This window comes from Monodelphis domestica, chromosome 2, assembly GCF_027887165.1.
Source record: "Monodelphis domestica isolate mMonDom1 chromosome 2, mMonDom1.pri, whole genome shotgun sequence".
NCBI lineage: Eukaryota > Metazoa > Chordata > Mammalia > Didelphimorphia > Didelphidae > Monodelphis > Monodelphis domestica.
In genome coordinates, this window is record NC_077228.1 from 72,736,573 (window position 1) to 72,754,211 (window position 17,639).

General features: G+C 35.9%; 1 protein-coding gene across 4 annotated transcripts in view; it reads right to left on the reverse strand.

Annotated features, from left to right (window-relative positions):
* Positions 1-17,639, reverse strand: part of ASTN1 (astrotactin 1) — a 505,111-nt gene that overhangs the window by 311,101 nt on the left and 176,371 nt on the right. For all 4 annotated transcript variants that reach the window (XM_007480837.3, XM_056815583.1, XM_001373628.5 and 1 more), the window contains exon 2: positions 6,413-6,600. In XM_007480837.3, the coding sequence (XP_007480899.1) occupies positions 6,413-6,600 (188 nt within the window). The remainder of the gene's footprint in view (positions 1-6,412; positions 6,601-17,639) is intronic.

The following is a 17,639-nucleotide window of genomic DNA, read 5'->3' on the forward strand; positions in this document are numbered from 1 at the left end:
TTGGGGACCCATTTGAACACTCTGGGGAGGCTATATTCAGTATTTAGTGATGACTTTCAAATTACACTGTCAGCACCACAGCCAGGGACAGTGGAAAAAAATTGAAAAAATCTAGACCTCGAGGCAAGGGACAGTGAAAAGAAACTTCTAGCTAAACTATATGGTACCCCTAGTATGGTTATATGTGGGGACATATAGTGGACAGTTTAAGGAAATGAAAGAATGGACCTTGTTACCGAGGGTTAGAAGGGTTAGTGATGGAAACTTGTTAATAGTTTTCATTGCCAATACAAAGTAGCTCAGTGCCACATATTCTTCTGAGGTTCTGGAAGGTTGAAGTTATATTTGGAAGATCACCAGGAGGTACCCCCATTTGAGTGCCACTGCATATATGTGCATCTTTCCTAAAACACTGGACCCTTAATTTCAGATATATTTGACATTTCCCTGTTGGCAGGTGGTCAGCCTTTTTTATACGATCTATGGGAGTAGTCTGGGTAGAGGCTTCATTTTGCTTAATTTTGTTTTGTTTTCACTATCAATATGTATTCTAGTGAGGCAATATCCTGAGAAGTGGGGATATGATCTGGAAGCATTTGGAAACCAGTCATGTGATAGAGCAGGAGAGCTAAGAAAGGCCACTAAGGAGCAAGGGTCAGAAGAAGAACTGATCTTCAGCTTAAAGGAAAACTAGAACAAGAAGCACTCTAGACAGACAACTACATCTAGGGAAAGACCCTGTCAGTCTTACTTGTGGTCCATGGGCCACAGGGGCACTTTCAGCTTTGGTCAATAGGTAGGGGAAGCAAATTAACCACAAAGGTGGAGGAAACAGCTTAGACAAGTGCACAGCCAGCAGCTACAGTGCGAGGCTGGGGTACACAGCAGAAAAAGAGCAGAGGCATTCTCTATCAGCTGCAGGAATAAAAGAAAGATCTTCAAATTAGATTTGTTCAATTGCAAAGGCTACCAAATATACCCCATTAGATAACCAAACCATTAAACTTTGCATACCAAGCAAAGCAATAAAGTGACTACCTATAAATAAATCATTTCAAATTCTTCAAGAAGAAAGCAATGTCATTATGAGGTAAGGAGGTGATAACACTGCAAAAAACTTTGCATTCAAACAGTGCACTTCTCTCAAAACAATTCTAGAATCATAAATTTCATACTGCATATATGGTTCAAATAGCATTATATCCGGTTTACCTGTGGAGAATCCAGATAGCCCTGCAACTGAAGAAAGGTTCCTTTACTTTAATTTTTCAAATTAAGCATCAATTTAAATTTTAGGAATTTAATTTTACTCAACAGTTTACAACAATTTACAAGTTCCCCTTTGGACCAAGAAGTTACTTGTATAGTTCTAATTGCAAATGGCGTTGTAAAATCTATAATAATCCAATCCTACATAAATGATATAAGTAAAATTATATTATTTGTCCTTCAAATGCATTACTACATTGTCTTATATATGTTACCTCCCCCAAAAAATGGTTTATATAAAATTGAGTTGTGGCCTATGCCTAGTATTCTTTTAAAATGAATTTCTTTTCCCTTGACAAAAATATATTATTTTAGGAAGGCAACCTGTATTTGAGCATGAAAGGTAAAGTATGGCAGACCTATGATTATACTGGAATAAGAACTCTCAGTAAGGAAACTCTTCTCCCAAAGAAGATTAGCAACTTATCTGCAATGTATAGTCTTTGGGAATTGTCCAAGGTACTGAGAATTTAAGTAATTTCTTCCAGAGATACAAAGCCAGCAATTGTCAGTAAGTGTTCTTGAACATAGATCTTCATTTCCCAGGCAGGATCTCTCTCTACTGAGCAACACTTCCTCTCCTGAAAACCTAATCCCTTTTTCTTTTGGTCTCCTATCCTCCATTATTTGCATTTGATATTTAAAACTAAAACAAATTAAATACAAAATATAAGAGGAATCTGGAAACTGCATTGAGTTAAAGTGGATGTAAAGTAAACAGAAAGAAACAACCACAAATATTAGGTTTAAAAAAAACCACATTAATTCCCTCTACACACATTGGTAATTAAGCTTTTCAGTATACATGTCCTTATATTCAGTTGAATAAAAACATGTGACTGTCCATGTTTTGATAACCTTAACTTAACTTTTTCTCATACTATGCAATTTTGATTTATCCCCAAACTGAAAACTGAATCAATATTGATCTTTGCACTTAATGGAAAAAATATGACTATTGATATTTTTAAAACTACTAACAAGTTTAGGCAGTGAGATTTCACTTGTGTATTTCACTGCCCAACCCTATTAGCATTACTGTAAAATGGATTTCCCTGCCTCTTTTTATAATAGAATGCCCCAAAAAAGACTGACTTCCACCTCTGAGCAACGCTGCACAAAGTTTATCAAATGAAGTACACCAATCCCCGAGATTCTCAAGAAGAAGTCAGCAGAGACCCTAAGAAAGAAACCTTCAAACAGGAAACCCTCAGGCTTCATTTCTCAGCCAAGGCAAGATATTCAACTCAAGCCTTTGAAAAGATGTCTAGAATGGAATATTAAAGAGAGAAAAGGAATAGTAGGTGGGGGAGGAAAAAGAGAGCTCCAAGTTGGAAAAGTTAAATAAAGAGATTCTTGGCAAGGATGTGAGTTTCTAACCTCTACTAAGGGGTTCAAATTGTTTTTGCATCAGACCTTTTTGGCATTCTAGTGAAACCTTTGAACCTCTCAAGAAAAAAAAAACACATTTTTATAAATAATTTTAAAAAATGTTAAATTTCAGTTAGGGGTTCTTGGAAAAAAATGTCTATTTTTCATGTGCAAGACCATTGATCCCCTGAAATTTATAGTTATATTATTTGAGAAGTGTAAGGTCTTCAGGTTAAGAATTTATGTTCCAGACTTTTAAGCCCCGAGGTAGCCCTGTTCTCTCTTCTCACAAAAAGAAGAGATGTTTTGAGTTTATCATAAAGGTTGTGTGTTCATACCCAGGTCAGTGTGTAAAACATATGTGAGCAAAAATAGACTACCTCCAACAAAATTTTCCCATAACATATTGCTCTGTATAACCATCCAAACCAATTGAAAATAATAATGAAATTCAATGGATGGTCAGAACTGTGTTCTTTAAAAACTGTAATGAGGCATATGAAGTCACTCATACACAGAAATGAGAGTAATGGAAAATTTATAGCTCTTTATTTCTCTTTCAATTTTAGCCTCTTTAACCCCAGGCTAGTTTTCAATTGCAGAACTTCAAGAAAAGTCATCATTTGATCCTATCAATAAGGCAAAATTAGTCTGGGGCTTAGGATCATAGATTTAGAAGTGGAAAGGCATTTGAGGTCATCTAAGCCAATCCTTCTCATTTATAAAATATAGACATAGAGAAATTATTTGGGCTTTCCCAAAGGCATATACATAGTAAGTGGCAAAACGAGTTCCTAAAATCATTCTTCATCTTCAAATGCAGGACCTGTCTCCACACTAACTCTTTTAACTCCCAAAATCTCCTGAAATCTTCAGTCTGAAGTTTAATTCTTTCTTGAAGCTCTTCTTCACAGTAAAACACAGATAACCTATCAAATAGCCTGTCGATACCTCTTCTTCTTAGGGTACTCTGACCTATTCTAATAGTGTAAAAATGAAGAGTCTACTAACTTGTTGATAACTAGTAGGGCTTTTTTTGTACTTTCTTTATTCCAATATCCAATCATCCCCAACTCCTTCTGACAAAGAACACATCTCATAATATTACTCATGCTAACATAGTGTACCCTAGCAGATCCTGCTCACTCTAGATTTTTATAATATTTTTTAAATGCTACTGTGCTGGTCAGATAAGTGTTCCTAATATCATTCCTTCCTTTAAGTGTTCCTTGGCAATTGTTTAAAGGTTGGAGTCAGAAACCATTTTTGTTGCTATGAGTGGGTGGGGAAAGGAATACCAAGGATTCTACCATTGCCTCTTCCATTCAAATATGGCATATGGTCATGAAACACACTCGTCTTAGGCATCCACCTGCCTTCTTGCATTATATGAATCTTGCAGTTTAGGAGGCAATGTACAATAGAGCAGCACTTCAATTGGTATTAGAGACAAAGGATCTGGGATGAATTTCCAAATCTACCACTTATTCTATGACCTTGAGAAGTTATATCAGTCTCCAAGATTTAGTTTCCTCATCAATAAAAAGAGAATGTTGGACTAGTTTTTGGTTACAATTCTAATTCTATGATTCTTCAGCCATTTGTATCTGTAAAAATCTTTTCAGATCCATCTCTTAATACTGAATGGTTCAATATATAACATCTTGAGAAAGAGCTATAGATAGCCATTGAGACAATATACAAGGGAATATATTATAGTACCAGAAATTCTTAAGAAAAATGACCACAGTACTTTTCTGGGTTAATGAGATTTTTACTATCCAAATGGTACTTAGTCACCATCAGTCCTAGTAAACAAGTTGAACAGTATTAGTGATGGTAACCAGTAACAGGATAAAGAATACTTTCTACCTGTGTTAGAAACATTTAACCTAGTATGTTTCATGACACTGAAATAGCAAAAGGTCTTTGTATTTTGATGTACTTTCTGTGGGTCCTTATAATCACACTTGATGTTTATAATGCTATTATATATAACACAGGTATAATCACAGCTTATCTTCTATATCCCTTAATGACAAAGATATTTATCATTTCCAAAATAGCTTAATTTGGAGATGAGGTCAGAGGTAGAAATGCTGGCCTCTGAGTATGTAATCTGAGAGAAGAGGGGAGGCTGAAAGAGAACCTTTTATGAGAGCAAGGCAGCAGATATCACTGTTTACTATAGATCCCTTCCCATTGAGAGTCCCAGCATACCAAACAATATGATTTTTGGGGTAACTAGTTCTTATAATCAATATAGTGCTGGACTCAGAATTAGGAAAACCTGAGTTTGGATCCTACCTCATAAACTTGTCTGTGTATCACTTGACTTCCTTTAATCTTGGTCTCCTTCTCTGTAAAATGTGAGCAGCAAGGGCAGCTAGGTGGCTTGGTGAATTGAGATCCAGGATCAGAGACAAGAGGTCTTGGGTTCAAATCTAGCCTCAGACACTTCCTAGCTGTGTGACCCTAGCCAAATCACTTAATCCCCACTTCCTAGTCCTTACTGCTATTCTACCTTGGAACCAATACACTATATTGATCATAAGGTCAAATGTGAGTAGTACCTGTTCCCAGGATGGTTGCAAAAACCAAATATGATAACCCTTGTCAAACGATCTGTAAACCTTAAAGCACTGTATTAATATTTTCTATTATTATGTTATAATGGAGAGGATAGTAGCAATGCCATATTATGTTACCTAGAAAAGATTTGAAGTCTATTATCTTGAGTCTTATATATAACCAGGGACTATTTTTTTAAGTAGCCCTAATAATACTAAAGGTCTTGCAAAGCTGAACTGCTTGCTATTGTTATAGCAATGAATTTAACCAGTTCTCACAACTAGATGAAGTCTAATACAGAATTTTAAAAATCTCCTTGAACTGAGTTCAATGAAAAAAAAAATCCTTATAAGCCATGCCATATAATTTAGCAAGGCTTAAAGGAGAGTATCAGAGTCATATAGACTCACTAACATGTCCAGTCATAGGCATCCATACTGCCTAGGTCAAATGTACTGGCACATTGAGAGCCAAGTGTTACCACCGACTCTATATTTGGTATCAGCTTGGAATGTAGAAACTCCAATCTTGACATCTTGAGAACCCCAAATTTATAGCAATGCGAGGTCTCAGACCTCAAGCTTCACCTTGTCACATGAGAATTCCTCCCAGAGGGAAACCTAACATCACAAGTCTCAGATTAACAATAGACCTTAAAGTTTAGATGGAGCTAGCTAATTCAATCCAGTGTTAAGTACCCCTTTGTCCCAGCAGTTTCTCCCTTTGTGTCAAAGCCCTTTTCCAAGGTAGCCCAGCCAGTTGGCTGGACCTTTCCTTTTTGGGTCCATTGTAAACTTCAGCTTCTCCCTAATAATCCTGTCTAGGACCCCTCATTTTCTTTCTTGTCATTGTAAAGCCAATCAACTAGACTTCCTGTCTTCTGTCGCCTCAACTGTGTATAAGTTCCCCACTTTCTTTTATTATTCGGAGCTGTCAATCTAGTGTGGTTGGCATTCCCAGGGGTCTGTGGCCAGAGCAGTTAGAGTCTGAGACTCTGTGTGGCTTCGTTGGGAGCAGCTCTGCCTAGAGGCCTTGAGGAATTATGCTGAACCCCTCTCCTTAATTAAAGACATGGTCATATACCTGACCCATAATGTCTTTATACCTATGTGACTGATTAAGACTCTAGAGGCAAACCATTTGAAATCATAATGGAAAATAGACGATTTGTGCCTTAGCCATTTAGCCAATCTATTCTTACCATGACAGAGATATGAAGAATCCTCAGTTCTTCTTCAGCTGACTCACTTTGGGGCTCTTCTGTTGGGTCAAGGCCAGGAAGGCTTGGGGCACCATCCTGGTGATGGATATGAAAGAGTAGAGTACCATTCTCCAGCCATTGCTGCCTCCAGCGTACTAAAGGTATGTCTTCGGTGTTCCCTGAGATTTCTGAAAGGCAGAAAACCAAGACAAGGAATAGGAAAAGTTACAGAACTGAACTCACTATCTTCTTTTCTCATATTTTCTAGGGGAGCCAAATTTAGAGGAAAGGAGTCAGTTCTAGCTAAGTACTAATTGTATGTAGATCAAACTCAATGCAATTCCAAATTTTGGGGATTGGAGTAGGGGTCTATCAAAAATAATGTGTTAATTGATTCTGTAAAAATTGACCTTAACTAAAATAGTACAGGAGGACATTAGTTCAATAGGAATAATATTATAAATGAGAACTATGTTCCCAGATGGCTTAACTTTGGACTGTAAAATGGTAAAATGGATCTTTTGGAGGGATGATACATAATCTATATAATTATAACAAATATTAAACATAAACAACTAAATAAATTTTAGATTTAAAATTTATGATGATTCTAATAATATTATAAGTATAATCGTTGTTTAATGACGTTCTTGAGCATAGAGAATAAAACTTAAAACAATGAGTGACAGAAGTTGCAAACAACTAGATTTAGACTTAATGAAAGACAAAACTTATCAAAGTTTATCTCTCCCAAAGCAGAAGGGGTTTGACTTGAGAGATGATGGGCAAAACCCTCAATGTGATTGTGATGGTCACTTTGTGTGAAGTGAGAAATTAGTGTTATTTTCAAGTTATGAAATGTTATTAATATCTAAAGGTTGGTGTGTCCCCTCACCTCATTCTTAGCAAAGCTTTGCAGCTTTCAGGAAGTCTGTCTGGAAATTGGCCCAGGCAAGAGTCTAAGGTTCTTTGAACCAAATCTTGTTCTATCTTTGTTTTTGGACTATTGAAGCTTCTAAACAAAGGTCAAGTCCAATGGCTTGAATGATCCTCCCTCAGTCCTCCTAGATTTGTATCTGTCTCCAACTTCCTGGTCATTCCTATGAAATACTGATTTGCTTGAATGTGTTCATTTAAAGCCAATGTAAGACTATTCAATAGTATTGTACAATGTTATCATTCCTTTTGGGACACTTAATTACATCACAACTCATCTATAAAAAAAGGAATTTTTCTGTGATTGGTTGGGTATTTGTCTTGGGTCACAACTTGAGGCAGTGCCCCACATTTTCTCTGTAATCCTTTGGGGCCTCTGTCTTGGGTCTTTGACCTGAGACCATGGCCTTCCCTCCCATATCTGTCTCCAAAAAGCCTTGTATTTTAAATAATTGATTTCCACAGTCATATATCTATATCTATATCTATATAATGAGTGGTAAAAGAGGGTGAACTGTGAAATTTCCAAGGTCCCCTCAATTTCCACCCCACACAACTTGATAGGAATGTTTTAGAAAAGATTTGGTCAGGTATGTGTTGTAACTTCAGAAGTCTCTTCCAGACTCTGAGGTTCTGTCATTCTGATTATGCTAAAGTAAGTAGAGTAATATAAGGAAGAGTTAAGAATCCTGAAGCTGGGGTATCTAGGTGGCTCAACGGATTGAGAGCCAAAGGCCAGGAGACAGGAGGCCCTGGGTTCAAATGTGAACTCAAACACTTCCTAGCTGTGAGACCCTGAGCAAATCTCTTCCCCCCCTTGCCCAGCCCTGACCACTGTTCTGCCTCAGAGCCAATCTGCAGTACTAATTCTAAGATGGAAGGTAAGGGTTTTTAAAAGGAAAGAAATCCTGGACCTGAAGGCCTAATTCATGTTGCTCTCAAACACTGTATTTGCATCTAGAGCAATCCCATGGTCAGTTCCATACCAATAGGACATTACAGTGTAGTAGTGGGGTTTTGTTATGCATGATACAGTTAGTGTAGTGCTGGATTTACAGTCAGGAATATCTAAATTCATATGTAGCCTTAAGCACTTACTAGCCCTGTGACCTTAAGCAAGTCACTTAGCATCTCTTTGCCTTGGGTTCCCCATTTGCAAAATGGGGATGCTAATGCCAAGTGCTTTTGGGGGTGATCAGGAGGATCAAATGAGATACTATATATAAAGAACTTTGTCCATATAGATGCATTAGTGATATTATTATGAAAAGATGGCTTTGGGGTTGCAAGGGGGTACATCACTCTTACAGAAGGCATTCTTAACAGTTGTCTCTCTTTTCCTCCACTGTATAAAGTCCAGATAGCTCTTGCTTACTGTTGGGGAGGGGGCGTAGTTGGGGGAAGGCTAATAATATAAGTCCAATTCTTCCCTTTTTCCCATGATCAATGCTGCCCTTTCTGGAGTGTGGGCTGAATGCTGGATGATCCTCAGTGGTAAATACATGGTTTCCCCCTTGTAAACTTGGGAGTGAAACTTTATACAATAATTACTCTTGGACATACCAAGAGAAACTACCAGGGAGAGTGGAGGTAATTACTGTTGCAGAGAACTGGCATTTAAGGCCCAGTGCCTGGGAGATTACTGAGTGAGGAATAGAGGCTGACAGGTTATTTCTGCTATGTAAGCAATTGCTACAGAGTCCACCAGAGAAGTTTGATACCTTGCTGTGACAGAAAGAAAATTATGTTTTGCTTTGTTGTTTTTTTTTTTTAATTCCACTTAATTTTCCCTCTCTTTAGCCTATCAGATAATGATGTGTATGAAGCAGGATAGAGAGGAATTTGAGGAAAGTAATCAGAATCAAGCAGACACATAGGCAGAATTAGTAACATCATTCTCCATGACTTCTATCAAGGCAACGAATCATCATTAGTCACCATCACAATCATCATTAACAACTGCACAACTTTCCTGACATTCTACTGGCTATATGACAAGCTCTAAGAATTTCAGGAATGTTCCTGCTCTCGGACTTCAAGGTTATGTGATTTTGTCAGGGTTGATGCCATATCCAACAATAAAGCGCATAATCCTGTGATGGGCCAGATGAGGCAGATCCCTTTATTTTCTGCTACTAGGGAAGCTGAGGTTGGTAGATGGCTTGAGTTTAAGAGTTGTGAGCTATAGTGAGGCTAAAGTCGATCAGGTATCTTTACTATCTAGCACCAAGATGGTAGCACCTTTTGGTAGAGAGGGACCATTGGGTTACTAAAGGAGAAGCAAACCAGATTAGACCAGAAAGAAAAGAGGTTAAAGTCTCAGTGCCAATCAGCAATGATGTTCGGCTAATACAAAGCAACTGTCCTTTTAGCATAGGTGAGGTAGGAATACCTCATCTCAAATAAATCATTCCTCTTCTCTTACTTGTTGCCTATTGTTTGAGTTATTTTGACAAAAAAGCATTAACCCTGTGGTCATCCTCATGCTGAGCCACTCACCCCTTAGAGAGGCTAGCATATGGACATCAGGCTTTGTAGCCATCACTGAGTAACCACTCAAAATATTTCTAGCTTGGTATGACTTGCCATAGTTTGTACTATGGTCACATTTATGCCTAATGAAGGTAAGACTATGGTGGAGATATAGTGTCACAGTTCTAGAGCTAGAGGGGACTTCAGAAACCTTCAGGTCTTAGCCCCTCATCTTACATATAAGAAAGCTGAATATCAGAGATGTTAAGTGAGCCTATAGTCACATGAATAACAAATATAAAAATCATGATTAGAACCCAGATCCTCTAAATTCAGTCTAAATGCTCTTTCCACTATACCAAGCTTCATTCTGGGAAAAAATCTCCTAATCATTTTTATGCCATGGATGTCTTTGCTAGTATTTTGATGTCTATAGATTCTTCAGAATAATATTTTAGATGCACAAAACAAAATATATAGGATTACAGGAAAACAAATGATATTGAAATGTAGTCATCAAAAATTTTTTAAGTTCCTGACCCCAACTTAAGGATTACTATCCTATGGATATTGGAATGAGTGTCAGGTTTGAGTTTGATATAGGTTAGATTTCTTTGGGCTTGGTCCTAACATTCACAAAGACAAATTTTATGTCATAGACCAAATAATTTAATAGCCAAAAGGGATATCAAAAATAATTTTGTCAAAAATCAAATAAAGAAATAGGTTCAGAGAGGTGAATAAATTTGGAGTCTTGGAAATCTCACGCTAGTATCTTGGCTCATAGATTAGGGTCCTTTCCACCATTTTCCTGGAGACATTGACTTTAGGTTTAACAAGAAGGTATATAAAAAGGAAAATTCTTGTTAGGATCATCTGGATTTTAATTAGAGGTAGGGTGATGTAGTAGATAGAATTCAGAATTGAAATCAGAAAGACATGGATTTGAATTTTATCTCACTCTAACCTTTCAGATTTAGCTTCTTTTTTCCTGCAATTTGAGAAGAAAGGATTAACATGATTTTAAGAGTGCTTTCCAGCTTCAAAATCCTCTAAACTAGCCTATATCACCTTCTCCCAGCACCCTTCATCTGTCTCCCAAAATTCAAAGTAGGTTAGAGGGAATAACACTGAGGGCTGATCATGGAGTGCCTGGATCTTTTCTGTAAGGAGTGGATGGGAATTTTGGTTTCAGAGCACTAGACTTTTCTGTTCTCATTCTTTGGTCCCTCCTCCTGCTCTCTCATTTGTAACACTCTTTGCTTCTAGGTGTTCTTTGAACACTACCAATAGCATGGAGTTGTTGTAAGATTTAAATAAAAATATTAAAGAATTTTTAAAACTTCAAGACCAGTATGAATGCTAGCTATTAAGATGAAAGACAATTGAAAAGGAAATTACATGATTTTAAACAAAATCTTCATTGGAGGTAGTGGAAAGCTCTTACTATTATTGACTTTGAGCTGAAAAGGACCTTAAAATTCAACTAATCCAAAGATTTAATTTTCCATGTAAGCAACTGGACACCCAGAAGGTAAGAAACTTCCCCAAGCACACACAGCTAGTTAGTGGCAAAGCAAAATTTCAATTTATTATATCATGCTCTTTCCACTGAACCACCTTGTAGACCAGAGAGATAGGATTTACAGATTAAAGGGAGCTTAGAGATCATCTAGTCCTCTCTTCTAATTTTATAGAAGTGTATATAGTAAGGCAAAGAGAGTTAAATCATATACCAGAATCAGTGATATTAAATAGATGAAATAAGATTTGAACCCAAGTCTTCCTAAATTCAAGGTCAGTCCTTTATATACTATATTATACAATATCCCAAGAATGAGGACAAACTAAAATAAATAACTCAAACATCTTGTTACAGAGGAAGTCAAAAAACAATTCCCAATGTGTAGTTCATTGAAGAAAGAAAGTATATATGACTCATGACTCTTGTTCCTTTCTGCCCATCCATAAAAGTGTATTTTAGTCTATAGGCCAATGGGAAATACCTAATTGCCTTATGGTACAATACAGAGGGGAGAGAGAAAAAAAGCAATAAGATAGAAGAAAGGAGGAAGGCTGGGTTTAAGTGAATACAAAACACTCTCATCTTAGGTGCATCATCTGAATCCCATTATAGAAATAAATAACCAAACTGTGGGGAAATGGTGGCATGTTAAGACTTAGAGGAGCCCTAAACACTCACAAACATCCTAATAAAGCTCTAAAACACACCATAAGGAACAATAATAAAGAAAACCAAAGGAAAACAGCTATAAAATGTTCCTCCATTCTATGCAGGACTATACAAAAGGACTGTCAAGATCCTAGAGGCTCTAGGCAAAAACAGACTGGAATAGGTTAAAGACAGAGTGTGCAGGAAACCTTAAGAACCCAGAGTAGATCAATACTCACACAATTCAGTGAGCAGGCGGCCCGTGCTAAGTCATGGATTGGGACAGTACCCCAGTAGCAGCAAATACAGTTTGTAGGCAACCCATGTTTGAGCCACAGTAGGAAAAAAGTAAAGACCAATTACCAGGCAGACTCATGTCCAGGTAGCCAATGTCTATACCACAATGGGAGACATTGCTAGTTTGGGGCTCAATCTAGGACCCAGGCAGCTTAAGTGACCTAATCTTCCTCAGCTGAACTGTTCCCATCCCATGCTTTGAGATGTCTGGGGAAGCCTATGTTCTATACCTGTTACAGCTGCCACTGTGTGACCTCTGGGCATGGAATTATGCCAGTTCCATGTTCCCTTCCAACCTAGACTCACTGTTCTTCAAGAAGAATGCATGTGAGGTAGGTGAATATGTACCACCTTTTAAGTATATAATCCTTTGGAACCTTCCCTCCTGATTCCCTTGATAACCCATAATATTTGCTCTTTCTTCTAACAGTAGACATTTCCCAGTACATCCAAGTATTTGAAATTCTCAGGAAGCATTTATTACTCATCTCCAAACCCCTTCCTTGTTCAGCAATGGAGACCGTCACTGATATCACCTTCTTCCTATTAACCGAAGAACAAAAGAAGCCATGGCCCCAAGTGGGGCACATAATGTTCCAGTTAAATGATCCAGTGAAGCACATGACCAAGCTCAGCCAGGATTTATTTGACATACGATGGATGCCACCTCAGCCTTTTCCATAATTATTCAGCACTGCACCTAGCAACTCATGCTTCCAAAGTACATAATAAACATTTTTTTCCTAATTTCCCAGGAGATCCCTTTCAAGTAGGGCAAGACCATTACCCCCTATTTTAACACTGGAAACAAAGATAAGTAAACAAACAGAATGAAGTCACACAGAAAGCCACACAGTGGTAGGCCTAGGATAGATAAATTTCTTTTGGGTGTGTTCCCTTTCTCCTCACATAACCACTATGTGTCTATAATTCATTTAAAAATGTGTCAAAGATGATTTTTGTTATTATTAACACCTCCCACCTTCCATTGTACCTTCCTTCATGATAAAGAAAAATCATCAAAGACATGTACAAGAATATTCATAGCTGCGCTCTTTGTGGTGGCCAAAAATTGGAAAATGAGGGGATGCCCATCAATTGGGGAATGGCTGAGCAAATTGTGGTATATGTTGGTGATGGAATACTATTGTGCTAAAAGGAATAACAAAGTGGAGGAATTCCATGGAGACTGGAACAACCTCCAGGAAGTGATGCAGAGCGAGAGGAGCAGAACCAGGAGAACATTGTACACAGAGACTGATACATTGTGGTGCAATCGAAGGTGATGGACTTCTCCATTAGTGGCAATGCAATGTCCCTGAACAATCTGCAGGGATCTAAAAAATACTATCCACAAGCAGAGGATATATGCAAATATATGCATGGAGACTGGAACAAGCTCCAGGAATTGATGCAGAGGGAGAGGAGCAGAACCAGGAAAACATTGTACACAGATACTGATACACTGTGGTACAATCAAACGTAATGGACTTCTCCATTTGTGGCAATGCAGTGATCCTGAACAACTTGGAGGGATTTACAAAAAAGGACACTATCTACATTCAGAGGAAAAACTGTGGGAGCAGAAACACAGAAGAAAAACAATTGCATGATTACATGGGTTGAGGGGATATGGTTGGGGATGTACACCCTAAGTGAACATCCTAGTGTAAACAACAACATGAAAATAGATTCTGATCAAGGACACATGTAAAACCCAGTGTAATTGCATGTTGGCTATGGGAAGGGGGTGGGGTAGGGGGAGAGAAAATATGAATCATGTAACCAAGGAATAATGTTCTAAATTGACTAATTCAATAAAATGTTCAAAAAAATTAAAAATTTAAAAAAATAAAGAAAAACCATGAACCCAAAACACCCAATTCAAGCATAATAATGGACAATATACCAAATCTAAAAGCCTCATGCAACAACCTGTGCAATGAAAAACGATGTTTCATTATCTGATCTAAAGGACCTTCAATATTGTTGTGTGGGGAGGTTCTATTACTTTTAATTAATTTTTGATCTTCATTGTTAAGGTATTTTCTCTCTTATTCTACTTATTTTACTCTACATCATTGATAGAAATCTTCCCAAGTTTCTCTGAATTCCCAATATTAGTCATTCCTTACTGAACAATATTCCATTATCATTACACGCTAGAGTTCTATTCTTTTTTTTTCAGTCATTCCTCAATTATTATCTACTTTGATTCTAGCTTTTTCTCACTCACACACAACTCACACACTCACAAAACACTGTCATATATATTTTGGCATATATTGAACCTTTGCTTCTGCCTTGAGCCTTCTTATGACACATACTTAATATTGGGATTTCTGCACATAGGACATAAACAATTTAGTTATTGCTTTGCATTATTTCAAATTGAAACCCACAACATTTAATAACAAACCACAGTTTCATCAACAATGTATCAGAATTCCTTTCTTCATACAGTTCTTCAAATATGGACTATTGTTTTTTATCCTCTTTGGTCTTTGGCATGAGGTGAAATGGAATCTCAGAGTTGTTTTAATTTACATTTCTCTAACTATTAGTAATTTGAACCATGTTTTCATGAGGTCTATATTTTCCAAATTTGATTTTGAACATTGTTCATATCCTGTTACCATTCATTCATTCATTTGGAAATTACTTTTGTTATTATATATTTATAATAATATATTGCATATTTTAATTATCAGGTCTTTGTTATATATGATATGAATATTTCCCCACTGTACTATTTCTCTTCTAATTCTACCTTCATTCATTTTATTCATTTAAAAATCTTATATAATTAAAATAATTTATTTGCCTTTTTATGATCTGTATTCCTTCTTTGAGTAAGACTTTCTCCTACCATACTGATGAAAGGTTTCTAATTTATCCACTTTGAATTTATTTTACCATATGGAACAATCATCTTTTCTGCCAGAGCTTTTTCTAATTTATTCTGCAATTCTTGTAAAAAAGTGAATCTTTCCTATAGTAATTTATCTTCTTTGGTTCATAAACCACTGAATTAAAATGTGATTGATTCTGTTTATTTTGTCTACTCATGATGTACTTTTTTTTGATGTTTTAACTAGTAACAAAAAAGACGACTACTTTAAGATAGTGTTTGAAATCTAATAAGTACATATTCTTTGTATATTTTGTCATTATGTCACTCAAAATTGTGGATCTTTAGCTTTAAAAATGAATGTATTATTTCATAAACTATAAATTTCTCATTATATTTGGCATTGCTATTTTTTAGGTGACACCATGATTTTTACTATTTTAATATGGCCTAACCATGAACAAAGACTACTTTGTGTCTCCCTTTATTTCCCTCCAGAACATTCTGTAGCTGTATTCAAAAAAATCTTCTGTATGTGATCTTTAACTTCCAAATATTTAATGCATTTTATAGTTTTTTTAATGGAATTTCTCATATCACCAGCAATCCTATTTTATGTAAACACAGTATAAAAATGCTCCTGATTATGTGGATTTATTTGGTAAACTGAAACCTTGCTGTAGATATTAATCAACTCAATTAGTTTCTTCACTGGTTCTCTGTAAGTCTTCCAAGTACCTATTCATGTCACAGGCAAATAAAGATAGGCTGTCCTCCTTTTTGTTCACATTAATAGCTTTGATTCTTTTCTCTTGTCTTACTGGTATAACAAGAATTTCTAAACCTATATTAAATAGTAGTGGATAAGTCCTTGCTTTATCCCAATTAGTTCTGGGAAAGTTTCTGGCATTTCTCCATAACAAACAATGCTAGCTTTTGTTCTTAAATATAAATATGAGATTAAAGGGCACTTCCCTACCTATGATTTTTAGGCCTTTTAACATAAAAGACTGGTATGTTTTGTCAAAGGCTTTTTTTCTAAATATATGCAAATAAGCATGTGATTTTGGTATTGCTGTTTATATGATTAATTATTCTTATTATTTGCTTAATGTTCTTGAATTGTTGGTATGAATTTAGGAATCCCGAGAATTATTTTCTGGGTCTATTTCTATAGAAAGGCAGTGTGGTATTGTGTGTAAAGAGTTGACCTTGGAGTCAGGAAGAACTGGGTTCTAAACTGTCTTGGGTATATAACCTTATCTAAATTATTTAACTTCTTGGTGCTCTAGGCAACTCTCTAAAGACTCTCATAAAGGGTGCTGATCTTCATAGAAGAAAACTCCTTATGTGGAAATCCCTTTTTGTTTTTACTGAGTCTTCCATTTGTGTCCAACTCTTCTTAACCCCATATCAGGTTTTCTTGGCAAAGATAATTAAGTAAGTGGTTTGTTATTTCCTTCTCCAGTTCATTTTACAGGTGAAGAAATCAAGACAAAAAAGGGTTAAACAACTCGTGGGCAAGGTCACATAGCTAGAAAACGTTGGAGACTAGATTTGAACTCAGGTCTTTTGACTCCAGGTTCAGCACTCTATCCACTACATCACCAAGCTGAGCACTGCTTTAAAGGATCCAGTATCAATCCCTTCAGCTGCTTGGTCCCTCTGATATTGTAAGTCAGTTTAGATTCAGTAAAAACATATATGCCTAACAATTATTGTGACAAAATAAAATCACTCAAATCATCACTTTTACCAAATTGATATGTTACTATAAAAAGTAAGTGCTCTTTAAATGTTTAACAGAATCGTCATTTAATCCATCTGGCTTGGAGTTTTAGCATTTTGTTTGTTTTCCTTTGATATTGATCACCTTAAAATTTTTAATTCTGGTTTTGATAATGTGATTGTTTTATATGTCTATAAAAATCAATATCCTTTTCCAGATGGTGTTATATAATGATTTTATTTATTATATATTATACTGAGAGTATATTATATAATGTGATGGTTTATGCCAATTTTTAATAATGTATTGAGTTTTCCTCACTATTTCTTATATAATTTCATTGTTCTCATTTTTTTATTTTGGAAATTTGATTTCCTGTCTTTTTTTCTGAATCAAATTATCTAATGGTTTATTGATTTTGCTACTCTTAAAAAAACCTATTTCATTAATGAATTCTATAATCTTTATTTTCTATGTCTCTATTTGTCATTTATTTTTCAAGATTTCTTATTTGTACTTATTTAAGAGTTGCTAATTTGTGAATTTTCTCATCTTTTTAATGACATAACTTTCTTTGTTCTATCTTATCATTATTATCTTTCATAGATATAAAATTTACTCTAAAGTTGTATTCCCAATTATTTATTATGTTTTCCTTATTGTTAGCAGTGATTTTTAATGTAACTTTTTATTGTTTCTATTATCTAATTTTTGAGAAAATTATGACATAGGATTTCTCTTTTATAGTTTTGTATCTTTTGCTAATATT